The following is a 16,866-nucleotide window of genomic DNA, read 5'->3' as shown; positions in this document are numbered from 1 at the left end:
TTCAAATGAAGTAAAAATCTTAAGCTAATCCACAGGTTCCATAGAGTCTCTATGGATAGAAATTTCATGCTCTAGTAAAAATATAACAGTAGGGATCTATTATCGACCACCTGACCAGGACAGTAATAGTGATGATGAAATGCTAAGGGAAATTAGAGAGGCTATCAAAATTAAGAACCCAATAATAGTGGGGGATTTCAATTATCCCCATATTGACTGGGAACATTTCACTTCAGGACAAAATGCAGAGATAAAATTTCTCAATACTTTAAATGACTGCTTCATGGAGCAGCTGGTACGGGAACCCACAAGGGGAGAGGCGACTCTAGATTTAATCCTGAGTGGAGCGCAGGAGCTGGTCCAAGAGGTAACTATAGCAGGACCGCTTGGAAATAGTGACCATAATACAATAGCATTCAACATCCCTGTGATGGGAAGAACATCTCAACTGCCCAACACTGTGGCCTTTAATTTCAAAAGGGGGAACTATACAAAAATGAGGGGGTTAGTTAGACAAAAGTTAAAAGGTACAGCGACTAAAGTGAAATCCCTGCAAGTTGCGTGGGCCCTTTTTAAAGACACCATAATAGAGGCCCAACTTCAATGTATACCCCAAATTAAGAAAAACAGTAAAAGAACTAAAAAAGAGCCACCATGGCTTAACAACCATGTAAAAGAAGCAGTGAGAGATAAAAAGACTTCCTTTAAAAAGTGGAAGTCAAATCCTAGTGAGGCAAATAGAAAGGAGCACAAACACTGCCAACTTAAGTGCAAGAGTGTAATAAGAAAAGCCAAAGAGGAGTTTGAAGAACGGCTAGCCAAAAACTCCAAAGGTAATAACAAAATGTTTTTTAAGTACATCAGAAGCAGGAAGCCTGCTAAACAACCAGTGGGGCCCCTTGATGATCAAAATTCAAAAGGAGCGCTTAAAGATGATAAAGTCATTGCGGAGAAACTAAATGGATTCTTTGCTTCAGTCTTCACGGCTGAGGATGTTAGGGAGATCCCCAAACCTGAGCTGGCTTTTGTAGGTGACAAATCTGAGGAACTGTCACAGATTGAAGTGTCACTAGAGGAGGTTTTGGAATTAATTGATAAACTCAACATTAACAAGTCACCGGGACCAGATGGCATTCACCCAAGAGTTCTGAAAGAACTCAAATGTGAAGTTGCGGAACTATTAACTAAGGTTTGTAACCTGTCCTTTAAATCGGCTTCGGTACCCAATGACTGGAAGTTAGCTAATGTAACACCAATATTTAAAAAGGGCTCTAGGGGTGATCCCGGCAATTACAGACCGGTAAGTCTAACGTCGGTACCGGGCAAATTAGTTGAAACAATAGTAAAGAATAAAATTGTCAGACACATAGAAAAACATAAACTCTTGAGCAATAGTCAACATGGTTTCTGTAAAGGGAAATCGTGTCTTACTAATCTATTAGAGTTCTTTGAAGGGGTCAACAATCATGTGGACAAGGGGGATCCGGTGGACATAGTGTACTTAGATTTCCAGAAAGCCTTTGACAAGGTCCCTCACCAAAGGCTCTTACGTAAATTAAGCTGTCATGGGATAAAAGGAAAGGTCCTTTCATGGATTGAGAACTGGTTAATGGACAGGGAACAAAGGGTAGGAATTAATGGTAAATTCTCAGAATGGAGAGGGGTAACTAGTGGTGTTCCCCAAGGGTCAGTCCTAGGACCAATCCTATTCAATTTATTCATAAATGATCTGGAGAAAGGGGTAAACAGTGAGGTGGCAAAGTTTGCAGATGATACTAAACTGCTCAAGATAGTTAAGACCAAAGCAGATTGTGAAGAACTTCAAAAAGATCTCACAAAACTAAGTGATTGGGCAACAAAATGGCAAATGAAATTTAATGTGGATAAATGTAAAGTAATGCACATTGGAAAAAATAACCCCAACTATACATACAACATGATGGGGGCTAATTTAGCTACAACGAGTCAGGAAAAAGATCTTGGAGTTATCGTGGATAGTTCTCTGAAGATGTCCACGCAGTGTGCAGAGGCGGTCAAAAAAGCAAACAGGATGTTAGGTATCATTAAAAAGGGGATAGAGAATAAGACTGAGAATATATTATTGCCCTTATATAAATCCATGGTACGCCCACATCTCGAATACTGTGTACAGATGTGGTCTCCTCACCTCAAAAAAGATATTCTAGCACTAGAAAAGGTTCAGAAAAGAGCAACTAAAATGATTAGGGGTTTAGAGAGGGTCCCATATGAGGAAAGATTAAAGAGGCTAGGACTCTTCAGTTTGGAAAAGAGAAGACTAAGGGGGGACATGATAGAGGTATATAAAATCATGGGTGATGTTGAGAAAGTGGATAAGGAAAAGTTATTTACTTATTCCCATAATACAAGAACTAGGGGTCACCAAATGAAATTAATAGGCAGCAGGTTTAAAACAAATAAAAGGAAGTTCTTCTTCACGCAGCGCACAGTCAACTTGTGGAACTCCTTACCTGAGGAGGTTGTGAAGGCTAGGACTATAACAATGTTTAAAAGGGGACTGGATAAATTCATGGTGGCTAAGTCCATAAATGGCTATTAGCCAGGATGGGTAAGAATGGTGTCCCTAGCCTCTGTTCGTCAGAGGATGGAGATGGATGGCAGGAGAGAGATCACTTGATCATTGCCTGTTAGGTTCACTCCCTCAGGGGCACCTGGCATTGGCCACTGTCGGTAGACAGATACTGGGCTAGATGGACCTTTGGTCTGACCCGGTACGGCCTTTCTTATGTTCTTATGTTCTTATGTAACAACATGTGCAACCCCCTAGTAAAAAACCCTTAGTCCCTAGGAAGAATTTCTCTGGGGGGCAGGCATCACGTAGGACAAGCCCTACACAGGGCAGGAGCATATTTAATATATTTATATGGCCCCTACCACCGTAGTATCTGAACACCTCACAGACTTTAATGTATTGATTCTCACACACCTCTGTGAGGCAGGCCAGTGCTATTATCCCCAATGTATGGATGGGGAAAGTGAGGCACAAAGCGACTGAATGACCTGCCGAAGGTCACACAAGAAGTCTGTGGTAGAGCACAGAATTCAGTGTAGGTCTCCAGGTAACACCCTAACCACAGGGCCAACCTGCCCAGCCTCAGTGCACACCTCTATGGCCACTCTGGGTCACAGGGCTGCCATAACCCTGGGGTGCCTAAACTATGCTAGGGGCTGCTCTAGCTCCTGACTGGCCCAGAACCAAGAGGGGCACAAAAAGGATTTAAAGTCATCTTTGCTTCCTCTCTCTTGGGCTGGGCCATGCAGTCCCTCCCACAGTCTTAAGCATCTTGAATCAAAATAATTCCCTGTCTCAATCAGTTTTCACATTAGCCCTGCTCTCCTCCTCCCTTTTTCTCCTTTCCACTTTCTTTATACATTACAGAGAAGTAAAGAAAGTCATGCTCAATTTATTTTTTCCCTGCAGTTCACCACTAAGGATCCAAACCTGAAAGGTGCTGAAATCCTGTGGCTTCCCTGCCTTAGCAACTGGCCTCTGAAATGATTAAACCAGAAGGAATTTTAACAGCTTTCTGATGGCATATTTGTTCTGGGCCTTTCCCTCGGTGAAAGCAGACAAGGCACCTGGGGCACCAGGAGATCCCTGGTTAGTTTCAGCCTCAGTTTCTCACGTGCTTGGTTGCAAAGGCTGGCTCTTAAAAATTCCCATCCGATTACAAGCCGAAAAGATGGCAGGAGAGGTTTCTCTGAGCTCTTTGGTTTCTGATCAGGGCCGAGCCTGGGGCCCAGTTTGGCCTGAGTGTCTCATAGAATCATAGAAGATTAGGGTTGGAAGAGACCTCAGGAAGTCATCTAGTCCAGCCCCCTGTCTCTTAATTGTTGTAGCTGGGTGGATCCCAGGACATTAGAGATACAGGGTGAGGGAAGTACTGTAACAGCTTTGACTGGCCCAACTTCTGCCAGCCACGAGACCAGCTCACCCTGCCTCACCCACCTTGTCTCTCGCCTGGCTCTTTAACAGATTGCGGGGGGGCAGCAGATTCTTGCCCAGGTAAAGTGGGAGGCTCCCGTCTTCCCCCTCCCCCTCTCTCTGTCTTTCCTTCCCCTCCCTCCTGCCTGCCTCCTCCCTTCCTCTGTATGTCATTGGGGATTAGCAGCTGGGGCCAGGCCAGCTCGGCAGCGCCTGGCAATCCGCTGCGCACGACCGCACGCAGAGGCACAGAGACCACAAATAAACGAGGAGGGGACGGGTCTCGAGTTATTTTTTTTTATGGTCTAATGAGCCTCCCGCCCCCTTTCTAGCCTGGGCGGGAAGAAGGCGAAGATCCGTCCCCCGGGCCTCTGCGGGCGCTAGGACTTCCTGGAGCGAAGCCGGCCGCCTGGGAAGCGCCGCTGGGAGCCTTCGGCTGCTGGGAGGAGCCGCGGGGCGCCGGGGCACCATGAAGGATCGGCTGGATCAGCTCAAATCCGTGAGTCTCCTCGGCGGCTGCTGAGAGTTGCAAGGGGAGGCACGGCGGGGGGGCTCGGTCCCTGCGCCCCGGGGCTGATGCTAATAATAAGACCCAGCTCTTCTGTCGCGCTTGGGGGGCTCGATGCTATGGTGATACTGAGAGTGGGAAGTGCCAGGGGAAGGGGGCATTCGCTGGTACTTGTGGTTTCCCCCCCAGCTCCCTGGTCTCTGGATTATCTCCCCCCCACCTCCCCGCTCCACACTCAGCCCCGCCCCCAGCTCCCTGGTCTCTCCAGTATCTCCACCCCCCCGCCCCCATCTTCCTGGTCTCTCCAGTATCCCCACACAGCTCCACAATCACCCTTTCCCATCTCTGGTCTCTCCAGGCCCCCACCCCGCCAGCTCCCAGGTCTCTCCAGTATCCCCACTAAGCTCCACAATCAGCTCCCCCACCCCCTCTCAGCTCCCTGGCCTCTCCAATATCCCCACAAAACAACAAGGAGTCCGGTGTCACCTTAAAGACTAACAGATTTATTTGGGCATAAGCTTTGGTGGGTAAAAAGCCCGCTTCTTCAGATGCGTGGAGAAGTGGGTATTTTACCCATGAAAGCTTATGCCCAAATACATCAGTTAGTCTTTATGGTGCTACCAGACTCCAACACGGCTACCCCTCTGATACCGGGTACTTAGTATCCCCACATATTAAGCTCCTCCCACCCCCACCATCTCCCTAGTCTCTCCAGTATCCTCACCCCAGCCCCACAATCAGCCCCTCATCTCTGGTCTCTCTAGTATTCCCCCCCAGCTCTACAGTCAGCCTTCCCCCCCCCCCAACTCCCTGGTCTCTCTAGTACCCCCCCTCCCAGCTCTACAATCAACCTCCCCTCCCATCTCCCTGGTCTCTCCTATGTAAAGCTGAGGGCAGGGGGAATAATCAAGCTCCATTTGCGGAGAGATTGTTTGTCTCTCTTCCCACAGTGAGAGAGATTGGAGGGGGGGCTGGAGTGATGGCTGTACGTTGCAAATTGGGGGGCAAACCCAGGGCAGCTCCCCCCACCCCAGGGATAATAGGTGTTGGATGCCCCCAGGAGGGGAGGGGAAGGAAGAGAGTGTCTGCATGAGGTGGTTGATGCTGAGGTTGAGGTTCTTTTGTGCCTTGAGAGCAGGTGGTGGGGGTCCAGGGCTCAGAGGGGGCCTGCTGGCCAGGGGGCCTTTGTTCTTCATCAGGGGGCCCCCACAAGGGTCAGCTGAGAAAGGAGGAATGGGCTGAAGAGATTTGGGGGATGGAGGCCATTTCAATCCCCCCATCCCCCCCACTTGTGTTTGGATGAGTCGAGCTGGCAACTTCCTTCTTTTCTTTTCCTCTTGGGGACGGTTTTTTCCACCCATTGCTCAGCCTGTCCGTTAACGGCCTTGCCCACCCATTGCTCAGCCTGTCCGTTAACTGGCGATAACAGTACCCGCAGGGTTACACCCATTATTACCCTGGCACTTTGTTCTGTGACTGAGCTTCCTTCCCCCGCATCACACAGGCACCTTGCTGGCTGATCACGGGGTGGTGAGTGCTAGAGCCTGGGGCTATTCTCAGGAGGGTTGCTTGGGTGCACTGGCTCTGGTGCTAGTTTCTTTAGTGTATGAGGTTGCTTGTGAGCAACAGGGGCTGTGCATAATTTGCTGCTATTGTAGGGTTGCTTGTGAGCTGCAGATGCTGCGTTATTCCTGTAGGGTTGCTTGCAACCTCGCCCTGGGGCTATGCACCCACCTTTCTGTTATATGATCTTGTGCAAACTCCCAGGGACTCTGCAGGCTGCCTCGTGATGAGAGGGTCACCCAAGGGAGACGCACGCGTGTGCTGCCTCGTTATTGTAGTGTCACCTGTGAGCAGGGCTGCCCAGAGGATTCAGCAGGCCTGGGGTCTTTGGTGGTGGGGGGCCCCCGCTTCGGCGGTAATTCAGCGGCAGGGGGGTCCTTCCGCTCCAGGATCCGCCACCGAAGTGCCCCAAAGACCCAGCACTTCAGCGACGGGTCCCACTTCAGCAGTAATTCGGCAGCAGGGCCCCCGGCGCCGAAGACCCAGAACGGAAGAAGCTCCAGGGGCCCGGGACCCGTGAGAGTTTTCCGGGGCCCCCGGAGTGAGTGAAGGACCCCGCCCCAGGAGCCCCTGAAAAACTCTCATGGGGGCCCCTACGGGGCCCAGGGCCTGGGGCAAATTGCCCCACTTGCCCCCCCTCTGGGTGGCCCTGCCTGTGAGAGCTGTGTGTGCACTGCCTTGTTGTTGTAGGGTCACCCGTGAGAGCTGTGTATGTTCCCTTGGTGGTGTCACTGGTGTCAGAAGGCAGGTCGCCCAGGGCAAGGCCGCCCGCTGGCACGGGATCAGACTCTCACCGCTTACATTGCTAGGAAGCGCTGGTTAAACATGTATCAGACAAAGGGCTGAATGCAGAGAATAAAAGACTGAAACAAATGGGAGGCCTGGTGTCTCTGAGTCTTCTGGGTTAGCCGGTCCCACTACACCCTCATTCTCCCCAGCCTGTTTTGTCCCAACCCAGCTGTAATGCAGGATCTGCCCTGCCTGGTAGCGCATGGGCAGCAGCTAAGCAGAACTGAGTGGGAGTAGCATGGCTGTAGTACCCTGTCCGCAGCTTCTTTGCTTCAGGGGGGCTCTGGGGGTTTTTGGTCAGAGGTGTCAGAGAAATCTATAATGCTGTGGGAAGTGGGTCTAGCTCCTACCCTGGAGTGTGTCACCTTTAAGGGAGCAGGTATTTGGAGACCAAACCATCCCTGTTCTGATCCCATCACCTGGGGCAGCAACATCTGGTGCCCATATTCTCCCTGAAGGCCTGGTGATATCCCAGTCTATCAGGCTGGGATGTGGGGATAAGAGGGAGTGTGGACAAGGGGTCAGAGCATGGGCCTAGACATCTGGATCTCTGCTGCTGACTCACTGTGTGACTTTGGCTGAGTTACTCCCCCCACCTCCCCATGCTCAGTTTCCCCATCTGTGAAATAGAGCTAATGATGGTGGGCTGTGGAAAGGCCATGTACTTTCTGCCGTTTACTACAAAAGAGAACTAGGGTCTCTTCTTCTGGTGGGAGCCTGGGGGAGCAGCAACCTCAGCCCCTGGGGCTGGAGGCAGGGGGAGTGCTCAGCAGCGCCCCTCCCTACTTAATGAGTAGTGCTGTTAGGCTCTAAAGAGAGTCACCACCTTCCCTTGCCCTCATCAGAAAAAGGAGGCTGCTGTGGGGCATGAGGAAGTGGCAAAGGATGGGCAGGAATCTGCAGGGCTCTGAGGGGGAAGCATGAGAGACAACCCAACCCCCTCTGTCCAGGGCATCCCAGGGGCGATGCTGCCCCAGCCTGGGGGCCCTGTGGGAAAATCCATGTGCCTTGGTTGAACTGCACCCACTATGGGAGACCCTGGGGGGAGATCCAGACTGTCACTAAAGAGGACTGTGCCAGAAAACAGACCCCCTGAAAGAAACCAGTATCTCCTGTGTAAATGCTCACCTTAAGGATCACATCAGGCTTGTCAAATTAACAGCTTTCCCCCCAAAAAAGTCTTGGCCTACCCAGAATGGAGAGGCCTCTCCCAATCAGATTGATCTCTTCCAGAGCCCAAAGGGTTAAAAATTTTTGTCTGGCTTCCCCTGGGGGGAACAAAGGCCTTTCCTGGTCTGGATGCGTCCCTCCAGAACACCAGGGGTTAAACTCTCCCTTTCACCATCACCCCAGTGACTATTAGGGCCGTCTAGAAAACAAAAAGTCTTTTCTGTAAAAGAGGGAGAGGATTGGAGATTTATTTTCTGCATGGGAATGAAAGAGACCTTGAGAGACAGAGCGCGTCTGTGTCCACACAATAGCCCAGTGGTTCGGGCACTCACATGGGCTGTAAGAGACCCGGGTTCAAGATCCTGCCCTGAATCAGGGGGAGAGGGGCCTTGAACCTGCTACTCCTGTGTCACAGGTGGGCTATTCTGGAGTCTCTCTCTGCTTTGGGGAGTTGATCTCTGTGGTACAGGAGCTGAACAGGCGTCCTTTGAGCTCTCCTCTTTCTGGCGGTCCAGGGGTTACAGGGCAGTGTTGATTCATTTGGTGTCCCTGTTGATGGCTGGGAGAGAAGGGGGTGGGGGAGAGTGACAGGGATTTAGCTGGGATTACAAAGCCATCAGCTAGAGGAAGAGGAGATAAAACGCTTGGGGGGTGGGGGGAGGGAGAGAGAGAAAAGGGGATTAATTTTATTTTTATTCCTAGGAGGGCTGGAGTCCCCAGCCGGCAGTGAGAGTGGGAGAGCAGGCGAAAGGAGGGGATCTGGATGGGTAGCAGGGCCGTCCGTCCTCTTGGGAAATGATCCTGTCCCGCCCTGGGGGGGGGGGGGGTTTACCAGGGTCTGAGTGGGATATGGCACATAGGGACAGTTCCCCACCCCTTGGATACAATCCCAGATCTGTCCTGGCATGGGGACTGTGTCAGGGTGTGACCGATGGGGCACAAGGAGCAGGCCGGTCACTGGGGCATTCTCATGACCTGCTCGTTGTAGCCTGGGAGGGCAGTGGGGCAACTAGCGTATTTTCCATAGTCGCTCCCCCATTGTTTGTGCCACGTGTTGTGTCTCCTTGGTAGATGCCATCTTGAGATGTTGAGCTCCATCTGAGAGGCATTGTGTTGGCGGGGGGATGGGCCTGGTCTCCTTGGGCCATTTGTTGAGGCTGGGAAATCCAGAGCTGCAGCTGGTGTCTAAACAGGAGATCCCTGTTCCAGGGGTTTCCCCACTTGGGGGTCTGAGCAGGGGCTTTGGGTCAGTCTCTCTGTGGATCGGAGCACAGACAGGCCCCACAAGGCCTGGTTTAATCACCAACCAACCCACCTCTCGGCTGCCTTCCTCCTCCAGAGGGAACAGGCTGGAGGTTCACTGGTTATGCTTGGCCTGTTCTAGCTGGGGCAAAGTTCAGCCTCCTAGGCAGATGAGCATAGCAGTAAAGATCTGAGCAGAGCTGTGTTACTGCCCCTGCCCCCGAAGGTCCTGTGGAGAGTAGAGCATGTCCCAGGCTGGAGGTTACAATGCCATGGTGCCAGCCATCAAACGGGCCAATCTGGCAGTGGCCTGGGGCTAATGCAGGAATAGTAGCCTCAATACCTTCCTCCAATGACTTTGCAGCCCTCTGTGGAAATCAACCGCGATAGCTATTGCAGAATAGCTCCCCTCTATTCTGTTCCTGAATAGAGTGCTCACGTGGGGAGTGACTGTGCGATAGCATGGCCTAGTGAGCAGAGTACTGTGTCTCAGTAGGCCTGGTTTCTAGTCCCAGCTTGGCCACTGGCCAGCTACGTGACCTTGGGCAAATCACTTCCTCAAGCTGTAAAATGGGGATAATGATCCTGCCCTCTTTGCAAAGTGCTTTACGACCTACAGGTGAAAAGCGTTGGATAAGAGCTAGGGCTGAGGATGATTATTTTATCTCTTGTATTTCCCATGTAGAGAAGCCTTTAGGGAGTTGACACTCTAGAATTAACATCCTGACGAGCACAGTTTTACCAGGATGTCTCTGGTCTTATTTCTGATGGCCTGAAATGATTCGCTAAGTCAGTCACTCATTCAGTACAGTGGCACTAACCGAGCCTATTGGAACTTTGAAGACTCCGTTCCTGGATTGTATTCCAGCCGTGGGGGGAGATCAGCCCTGAGGGCAGGGGAACAGACTCTTAGAGAGGGATGGTGCTGGGAGAGATGCTAGGCCATGCTCCTGGGCAGTGTCCACTTAGAGCTAAGCACCGCATAATCAGGAAGCTGCTTGCAGTGCATCCCACCAGCTTTACTGAACCTGCTATTATTAGTATTACTTATCTGTATTACCATGGTCCCTGGGAGAGGACCCATTGTGCTAGGTGCTGTACGAATACAGATTAGCACAGACCGGGAAGTACAAGAAAACAACGAGACAGTATTGGTTAGCATGATGGGCGGTGATCTGCGCATGTTGGTCTGAGCATTGTCAGGTTTTCGTAGGCATCGCAGCAAAGGAGAGTTTTGAAGAGGGATCTGACTGGGGACGATGAGGCGGAGGTGGAGATGTTTTACGAGGAGCGTCTCCCAAACATGAGGGGCAGTCTAGGAGAAAGCACAGAGGTGCCTGTTTGAAAATATAACGTGTGGGCGGTGGAAGCTGGCCCGAGGGGCCAGTTGCAGGTGAGCATCAACAGCTTGATAGCGAATGAGGGATGAGAGGTCAGGTGGGGATTGACCGCGAAAGGCCTTGGAAGTGAAGACAAGCAGCTTAAGTTTGATGCGATAGAGAAGGGGGAGCCAGAGGAGGGATGCAAAGAGAGGAGGTCAGCGACAGGCTAGGAAAATGATCTTTGCACAGCAACACTCTATATTCTTATGTGCAAGAGGTGGGCTCTTTCTGTTGGCAATCTGCATATACATCTGTAGCTCTTTTTAATATAGCCTTTCCATAACACTTGGAACTTCATAGCAAACGGAGGCCAGAACCCAGAGCCTCAGACTCCAAAAGTCACTTAATTGCAAGGAAAATCTCCATTAACTGGCAGCAGTATAGGGCCAATGGCACACCAGTGAGCAGCTCTGATCCCATCCCCAACCCCAGCTAAGCGAGGTCCTCAGCATAACAAGTACAGTAGTACACTTTCTTGCCTTCTGCTGTGGAGATTCAAGAAGGAAGCAGAATGTTTTTGGTGATGCCTACAACAGATGGGGTCAGGTTCTTGCTGGTTTGATGGCTGGAGGGGTCAGAAAATTGGGGTGAGAGGAAAATGTTAAACAGGCCAGGGGAGTGGGGCAAAGTGGGAGGGCAGCAGCTGGCAGTCTGTGCTGTTTGTTACCTATGGAGACTCTGTTTGAGTCATGTGTTGATTCTAAATGAAGAAGGATCGCTGGAGATAGTGATAGTTGGCGTGTCGGATGGAGGCAAGGAGAGAACAGCACAAGGAGACAACTTCCCCTGCCTGGCAGCTCTTGGCAAAGTCCAGGAGAAGAGCGAGGAGTGAAGGCTTTTCGTCCTCATGTTGGGCCTTGGGTCTCTGTAATGGCTACAGGATCAGCCATCAAGACCCACCAACTGTTGGATAACTGGAGAGTAACCCAGAGAAGGGACTCCTGGGGCAACCTTTGGGGGCTAAGCTCATCCTCGGGGTAACACCCTGGGATGAACGTGGACCTTAGTGTATCTCCGCCGGTGCTCTACCAGCTGTGGGTAGCTGTTGTTGTGGTGGGGACGGTGTAGGAACTGAGGCCACTGCCTGTGCCCTGGTGGAGGAGGCTAAGAACTTCGGGCCAGATCCTTAAAGGTATTTAGGTGCCTAACTCCCATGGAAACCAATTGGGTTTTAGTACTTCATGATCTCAGGGTAACCCCCTCGCTCCATCCTTTCCTTCACCAGTGGTCTCCACGGTGCCACCAATGGATGGCTGCAAAGTGGCCAATGAATGGTCCAGCCTTCGGTTGCGTTTCCCTGCTGGCAGGTGGAGCTAGTCCTTGGTGCTGGGGACTCTGTCGTGTCTCAGATCCTCCACTCAGCTCCCAACTTATGGCTGCAATTTTTCTTCCTTCACAACGTAACACGTGACTAAGCTCCTCCTACTCCCTGTCGATGACAATAATATACATCCTGGATGCCACTCCTGAGGTTTTCACGATCCACCCTATGGCTGGAACCGGCTCCAGATGTCTTTCTTGCTCATCTCTATCGACTGGGTTTTTTTTATTTTAAAATCTACTCTTGAATTCTTCCCTCCTGTCCTGCAGCAAACATTTATTCTTTTGGTTTTATGGTACCCAGAAGCATGCTGGTGTAGGCAACCCTGCTTTGAGCCAAGAACAGGCATCGAAACCGGGACTCTGAGTGGTAGAAGCATGAACCTCCACTAGAGCTGAAGGAGTAAGTCCCTTGGCTGGCACTTGTTGTGGATGTGTTAACTTCGTATGTGGTACAGCCACTAGGGGCGACAATGACCTATCTTCTCCTATCAGCCATGGTCTACACTGCGGGGGATCAACCGAAGATATGCAACTTCAGCTACGCGTATCTTAGGTCGACTTACCTGGCTGTGTGGATGGCGGCGAGTAAACCGCTGCCGCTCCTCCGTCGACTCCGCTTCTGCCTCTCGCGAGCTGGAGTTCTGGAGTTGACGAGGAGTGCGTTTGGGGATCGATTTATCCTCATATGGACAAGACATGATAAATCGATCCCCAATAGATCAATCGGCGGGTAGTGAAGTTCTGCCCTCAGTGGTTTCACTAAGCCAATGTTATAGGATTCTGGCATTTTAATTAACAAGGGGAAAACACATCTTAGTCTTTGACACTCTCATACCAGGGTTCGTGTACTTACAGAAGGAAGGGGTAAAGGAGTGGGGAATGTTCCCATTTCAACACAAACCTAAGGAAGGATGAAGCTACATTTTTGTTTTTCTGGAAATGTTTCTACTTTGTTCCTTGGGTGTGGTGGTGATGGGGGGAACCCGAGTGTCTCACCTGAATAACTCAGGGTCTGAAGTCCTTGTACTGGCTTTGGAGCAACCCTTCTCCAGAAAATGTTCTGGAAATAGCTGGCACAAGGTGATATCTTGTGTGTTCCAAAGGCAGAATAATGTGTTTTTCCCCAAGTGTCTGTGTGAGTCCTGGGGACACACAGGTAGAGGGCAGGATCTAGTGATGCCATAGAGACCAAGGTCATCTCAACCTCCCCTTCTGCTGGTAGTAGGAATTTAACAGGAGGTTCCCCCAGAATCCCTTCCATCACATTACTCTGCTGGGCTCTTTACAGAACAAACAGAAAAATGGTCACGGCCATGAGGCATTTGAAATCAAACTCCAGGCCCTACAATAGGATCTAGGAAAGCAGAACTCAAGTTGGGGGGGATCTAGATCCTCATAGGTATTTAGGTGCCCAACTCCCATTGATTTCAGTGGGAGTTAGGTGCTTAAATACCGTTGAGGATCTGCACCTAGGTCTCTGCACAGGCTTAAAAGAAGAGAGGAAGGATGGTCTGGAGTGGGAACTGGGGGACCCAGGGTCAGTTCTCTGCTTTCCCAAACCTTGGGCATGTCATTTGGACTCTGTGCTACAGTTCTGCGTCTGGAACAAACCTCACAGGGGTGCTGGGAGGTTAAAGAGGTAAGTCCTTTAGATTAAGGTCAGCTATGTGGGTCCTTTGTGGGGATCAGGGTCCAACTGTAATTGTGACCCGATGAGTGGGGTTAGCAAGGAGATAGGCTGGGGAGGGAGGAGGGTTACAACAATAAGCTCCTGGGGTGACTCATTTTAGGTCGGTGCCAATCTTTCTCCTCAAGGGATGTCACCTCAAACTGGCTGTTTGAACAGCAGCTGCAGGAAGGAGTTGGGGAGATATGGCGGTTCCAGCTGTATTTCCTGTTAAAACTGCCCCCCTCTCTTCTTAGCAGCATGCAGGACTCACACAGCTACAGATGTTTCTTGTTTTCAGGCAGCTGCTTAAATGGTCTCGCTTCGTATTACGCAGTGCTGTTGTAGCTGGCTGGGACCCAGAATATTGGAGAGACAAGGTGGGTGAGGTAATAGCTTTTATGGGGCCAACTTCTGCTGGTAAGAGAGACAAGCTTTCGAAGAGCTCTGTGTAGCTGGGAAACTTGTCTCTCTCATCAACAGGAGTTGGCCCAATAAAACATTAGCTCACCCACATTGTCTCTCTCTTCCTATTGGCAGGGCTAGGTGCAACACAGACCGCCTGCACTGCAGTTGCTGTCTCTTGTCTGAATTTATCAGCATTCCCAGTTACCTGTTGCAAGTGCACCTCAGCTCTGTCCTGCAGCAGGCGCTGCTATCCCAGTTCTGGGCTCCCTATGTGTTGCTTTGCTGGTTACCCTGCTATCCCAGCCATGGGCTCCCCACACACAGCTCTGTCAATGCCCCTCTGTCCCAACCCCCTGCTATCCTAGCCTCAGGCTCCTTGCCCAGCTCTGCTGGTGCCCCTCAATCCCAGCCTGCAGCCCCCTGCTAGCCCAGTCATTCTTCCTTCCACCCCACCCCAGCTCCGCAGATGTCCCTGAATCCTGACTCCAAGCCCTGCTCCCTTAGGGGGTTGTCTGTCTGAGGAGTGGCTGTTTCATGGTTCCAAGTGATTCTGCACAAGGATCAGCCCCAAACCAGCAGCTGGGTTCTTACCCCTCATGCATATCCCCTGCCTTTCCTCTCCGCTCCTCAAGATGGTGTCAGGCTGGAGAGCCCCCCTGTCCCCCCCCCCTTCTTTCTCTGGCTCTGCAGAGCGCCTTGGGAGGGTGTAATGCAATTAAACCGGGAATCCAGCCATCTGGTCCTGGCTTTCGTCAGGCCCTGTGGGAAGGAGGGGGATGGTCATCTGTCCCTTAAACCAAGAGCTGGGGACGGTGATGGGTGTATGAGGGCGTTGGCGGGTGGCATTGAGTCTCTTGCCCTTTAAACAGGGGAAGTGGCAGAACCAGTTGGCTATGGGGTGTGCATGGGTCTGGGGTGAATCTCTGTGTGTGGCTTAGGGGAGCAGCTGTCTCTTCAGTTCCAGTGGGAGGGTCACCCACATGGGTGAGCCTGTCTGAGGGGAGTCGCTGTCCCTTTAAAGCAGGAAGAGCTGGTCTGAGGGGCTCCAGGCAAAGCCAGCAGGGGTACATGATTGGGGGACGGCTTGTGCATGGGCCTGAGCAGGCAGCCCCCCTCTCCCCGCCAGCAATCCGTTAATACCTTCGCTGTGTGTCTGGAACCAGATGTGAGATTAGCTCTGCTGCTAATCAGGAATGCAGATGGCTAAACAAACCTTTCCCCATATGCACGGAACACCCCTCTCTGGGACCTTGCCTGCTGAGCCTCCAATGACCCCTCCTCTGGGCCGGGAACCCTCCCCCTCTGCAGCATCCTCGCCCCAGCATCTCACACTTTCCTGGCGGCAACTGAGCATGGTTTGTTTGAAACCTCTTGGCAGCTGTAGGGAGCGCACAGCTCTAGGGCTCCAGGATGTGGGAGAGAGAAGGAGCCTCTTACTTCTAGGTCACTGGCTCCTATCTAGCCCCAGGTTGAGAGTGACTAGAAACTGCTAGAATCCGAGACATTCCAGCTGGAAAATGCCCTTCCTGCTATATTTTAGCTGGCTGCGTCCACTGGGCCCTTCTCGACCTTTCCTAGCGCTCGGCTCAGTCCAATTTTAGATGTCCCAAGAGTCAGGGCTCCCATCGTTCCCCTTAGGAATCAATTTCACAACCCCCCATCAGGGAGGCTCTCTGACATTCATCTCCAATGTTCTTTTTCTTGCTTTCATCCCCTTAGAACTAGTTATGGTCCCATGAGTAGGGATTCCTCTCTCTCACTGGCATTTATATCCTTCAGATGTTTACAGCCTGTCCCTCATCACCGTGCCTTGCACATCTCCTAGTCAAGCTGTATGTAACACCACACCCTTCTGTGTGTGTTGTGGGGGGGGCGGGGGGAGGGTGCATCAGCTGAGGGGATTGAACCTGGGTCCTCTGGATCTTCACACATGTGCCTCTGGTGTCTGAGCCAAAAGACTCACCTCAGTTAGCCAAGGCTGTAGCAGAGTGGGTGCATGTAACATGTACGTATTCCTCTCTCAATCGTCCCTTGTCGCACTGCACCTCCAGCCCCCTGAACATCGGTAAAGTGAAGATACAAGGGGGTTGTGCGAGGCTCAGATACTACAGCGTTAGAGCTAGGTTGCTATTGCTGCAGCTCTCAAGGATTAATACTGTGGCTCCTTCTGTGGATGTCCTGGTCAGATATCCTTGACCGCTGACTGATGGCTGCTAAGGATCCCGTCTTTGTGCCATCCTTGCAGGCCACCTTGGTTATATAGATGACTGGGACAGATGGAGGGGAGTTGTCATCCTGCTGTGATGGACTGTGAAATCTCAAGTCCTGTGTTCTGGCTGTGGTGGAGGCTCAGAAAGCTTTCTTCACCGACCCCACCCCTTCCCCCAGGCCCCAGCCAATGGTTGACATCCAGATAAATCTGAACCGCCTCCTCTTGGATCTGGAGTCAACAGCAGCAACTGCCCTCCGGTGCAAAGAAATGCTCCGAATGGATGGATCTGTGGAAGCGCAGCCGCATCAGGAGACAAGCGCAGCGTCTGGCTGAATTCCAGCCAGTTTTCCTCCCTGAGGGTCTGGCAGAGCGGCAGCCTATGACCTGTGAGAAGGACCTGTCTCTGTCGCATGCAGCAAAAACAAGTCGGGATCTACTGGAGTCATTAATAGTACAGATCATCTGTGCCTCTGTGGAAGAGAACATGGAGCCATATTCCCATAAACAGGGAGCAAGGCTGTCGTTTAGTAAAACACCTTTACCATTTTGGTGTTTTTTTTTTTTGTTTGTTTTTTTTTTAATGAGAATATGGAGAGAGGGGACTATTGAGAAGAATTGCCAGAATTGCTATGGTAACGT

The 16,866-nt window shown here is 51.3% G+C and overlaps 1 protein-coding gene across 5 annotated transcripts in view; it reads left to right on the top strand.

The window, feature by feature from the left end:
• The first annotated feature begins 4,084 nt into the window (after positions 1-4,084).
• Positions 4,085-16,866, top strand: part of STX3 (syntaxin 3) — a 31,960-nt gene continuing 19,178 nt past the window's right edge. For 2 of the 5 annotated variants that reach the window (XM_045013166.1, XM_045013165.1), the window contains exon 1: positions 4,092-4,463. In XM_045013166.1, the coding sequence (XP_044869101.1) occupies positions 4,434-4,463 (30 nt within the window). In that variant the 5' untranslated portion in view covers positions 4,092-4,433. Of the gene's footprint in view, positions 4,464-16,866 lie in introns of all 5 variants that reach the window. The other 3 variants (XM_045013169.1, XM_045013167.1, XM_045013168.1) reach the window with 3 other exon arrangements.

The sequence above is a fragment of the Mauremys mutica genome, chromosome 4 (assembly GCF_020497125.1).
Source record: "Mauremys mutica isolate MM-2020 ecotype Southern chromosome 4, ASM2049712v1, whole genome shotgun sequence".
NCBI classification, from domain to species: Eukaryota; Metazoa; Chordata; order Testudines; family Geoemydidae; genus Mauremys; species Mauremys mutica.
This window is presented reverse-complemented; position numbering and strand designations above follow the sequence as displayed.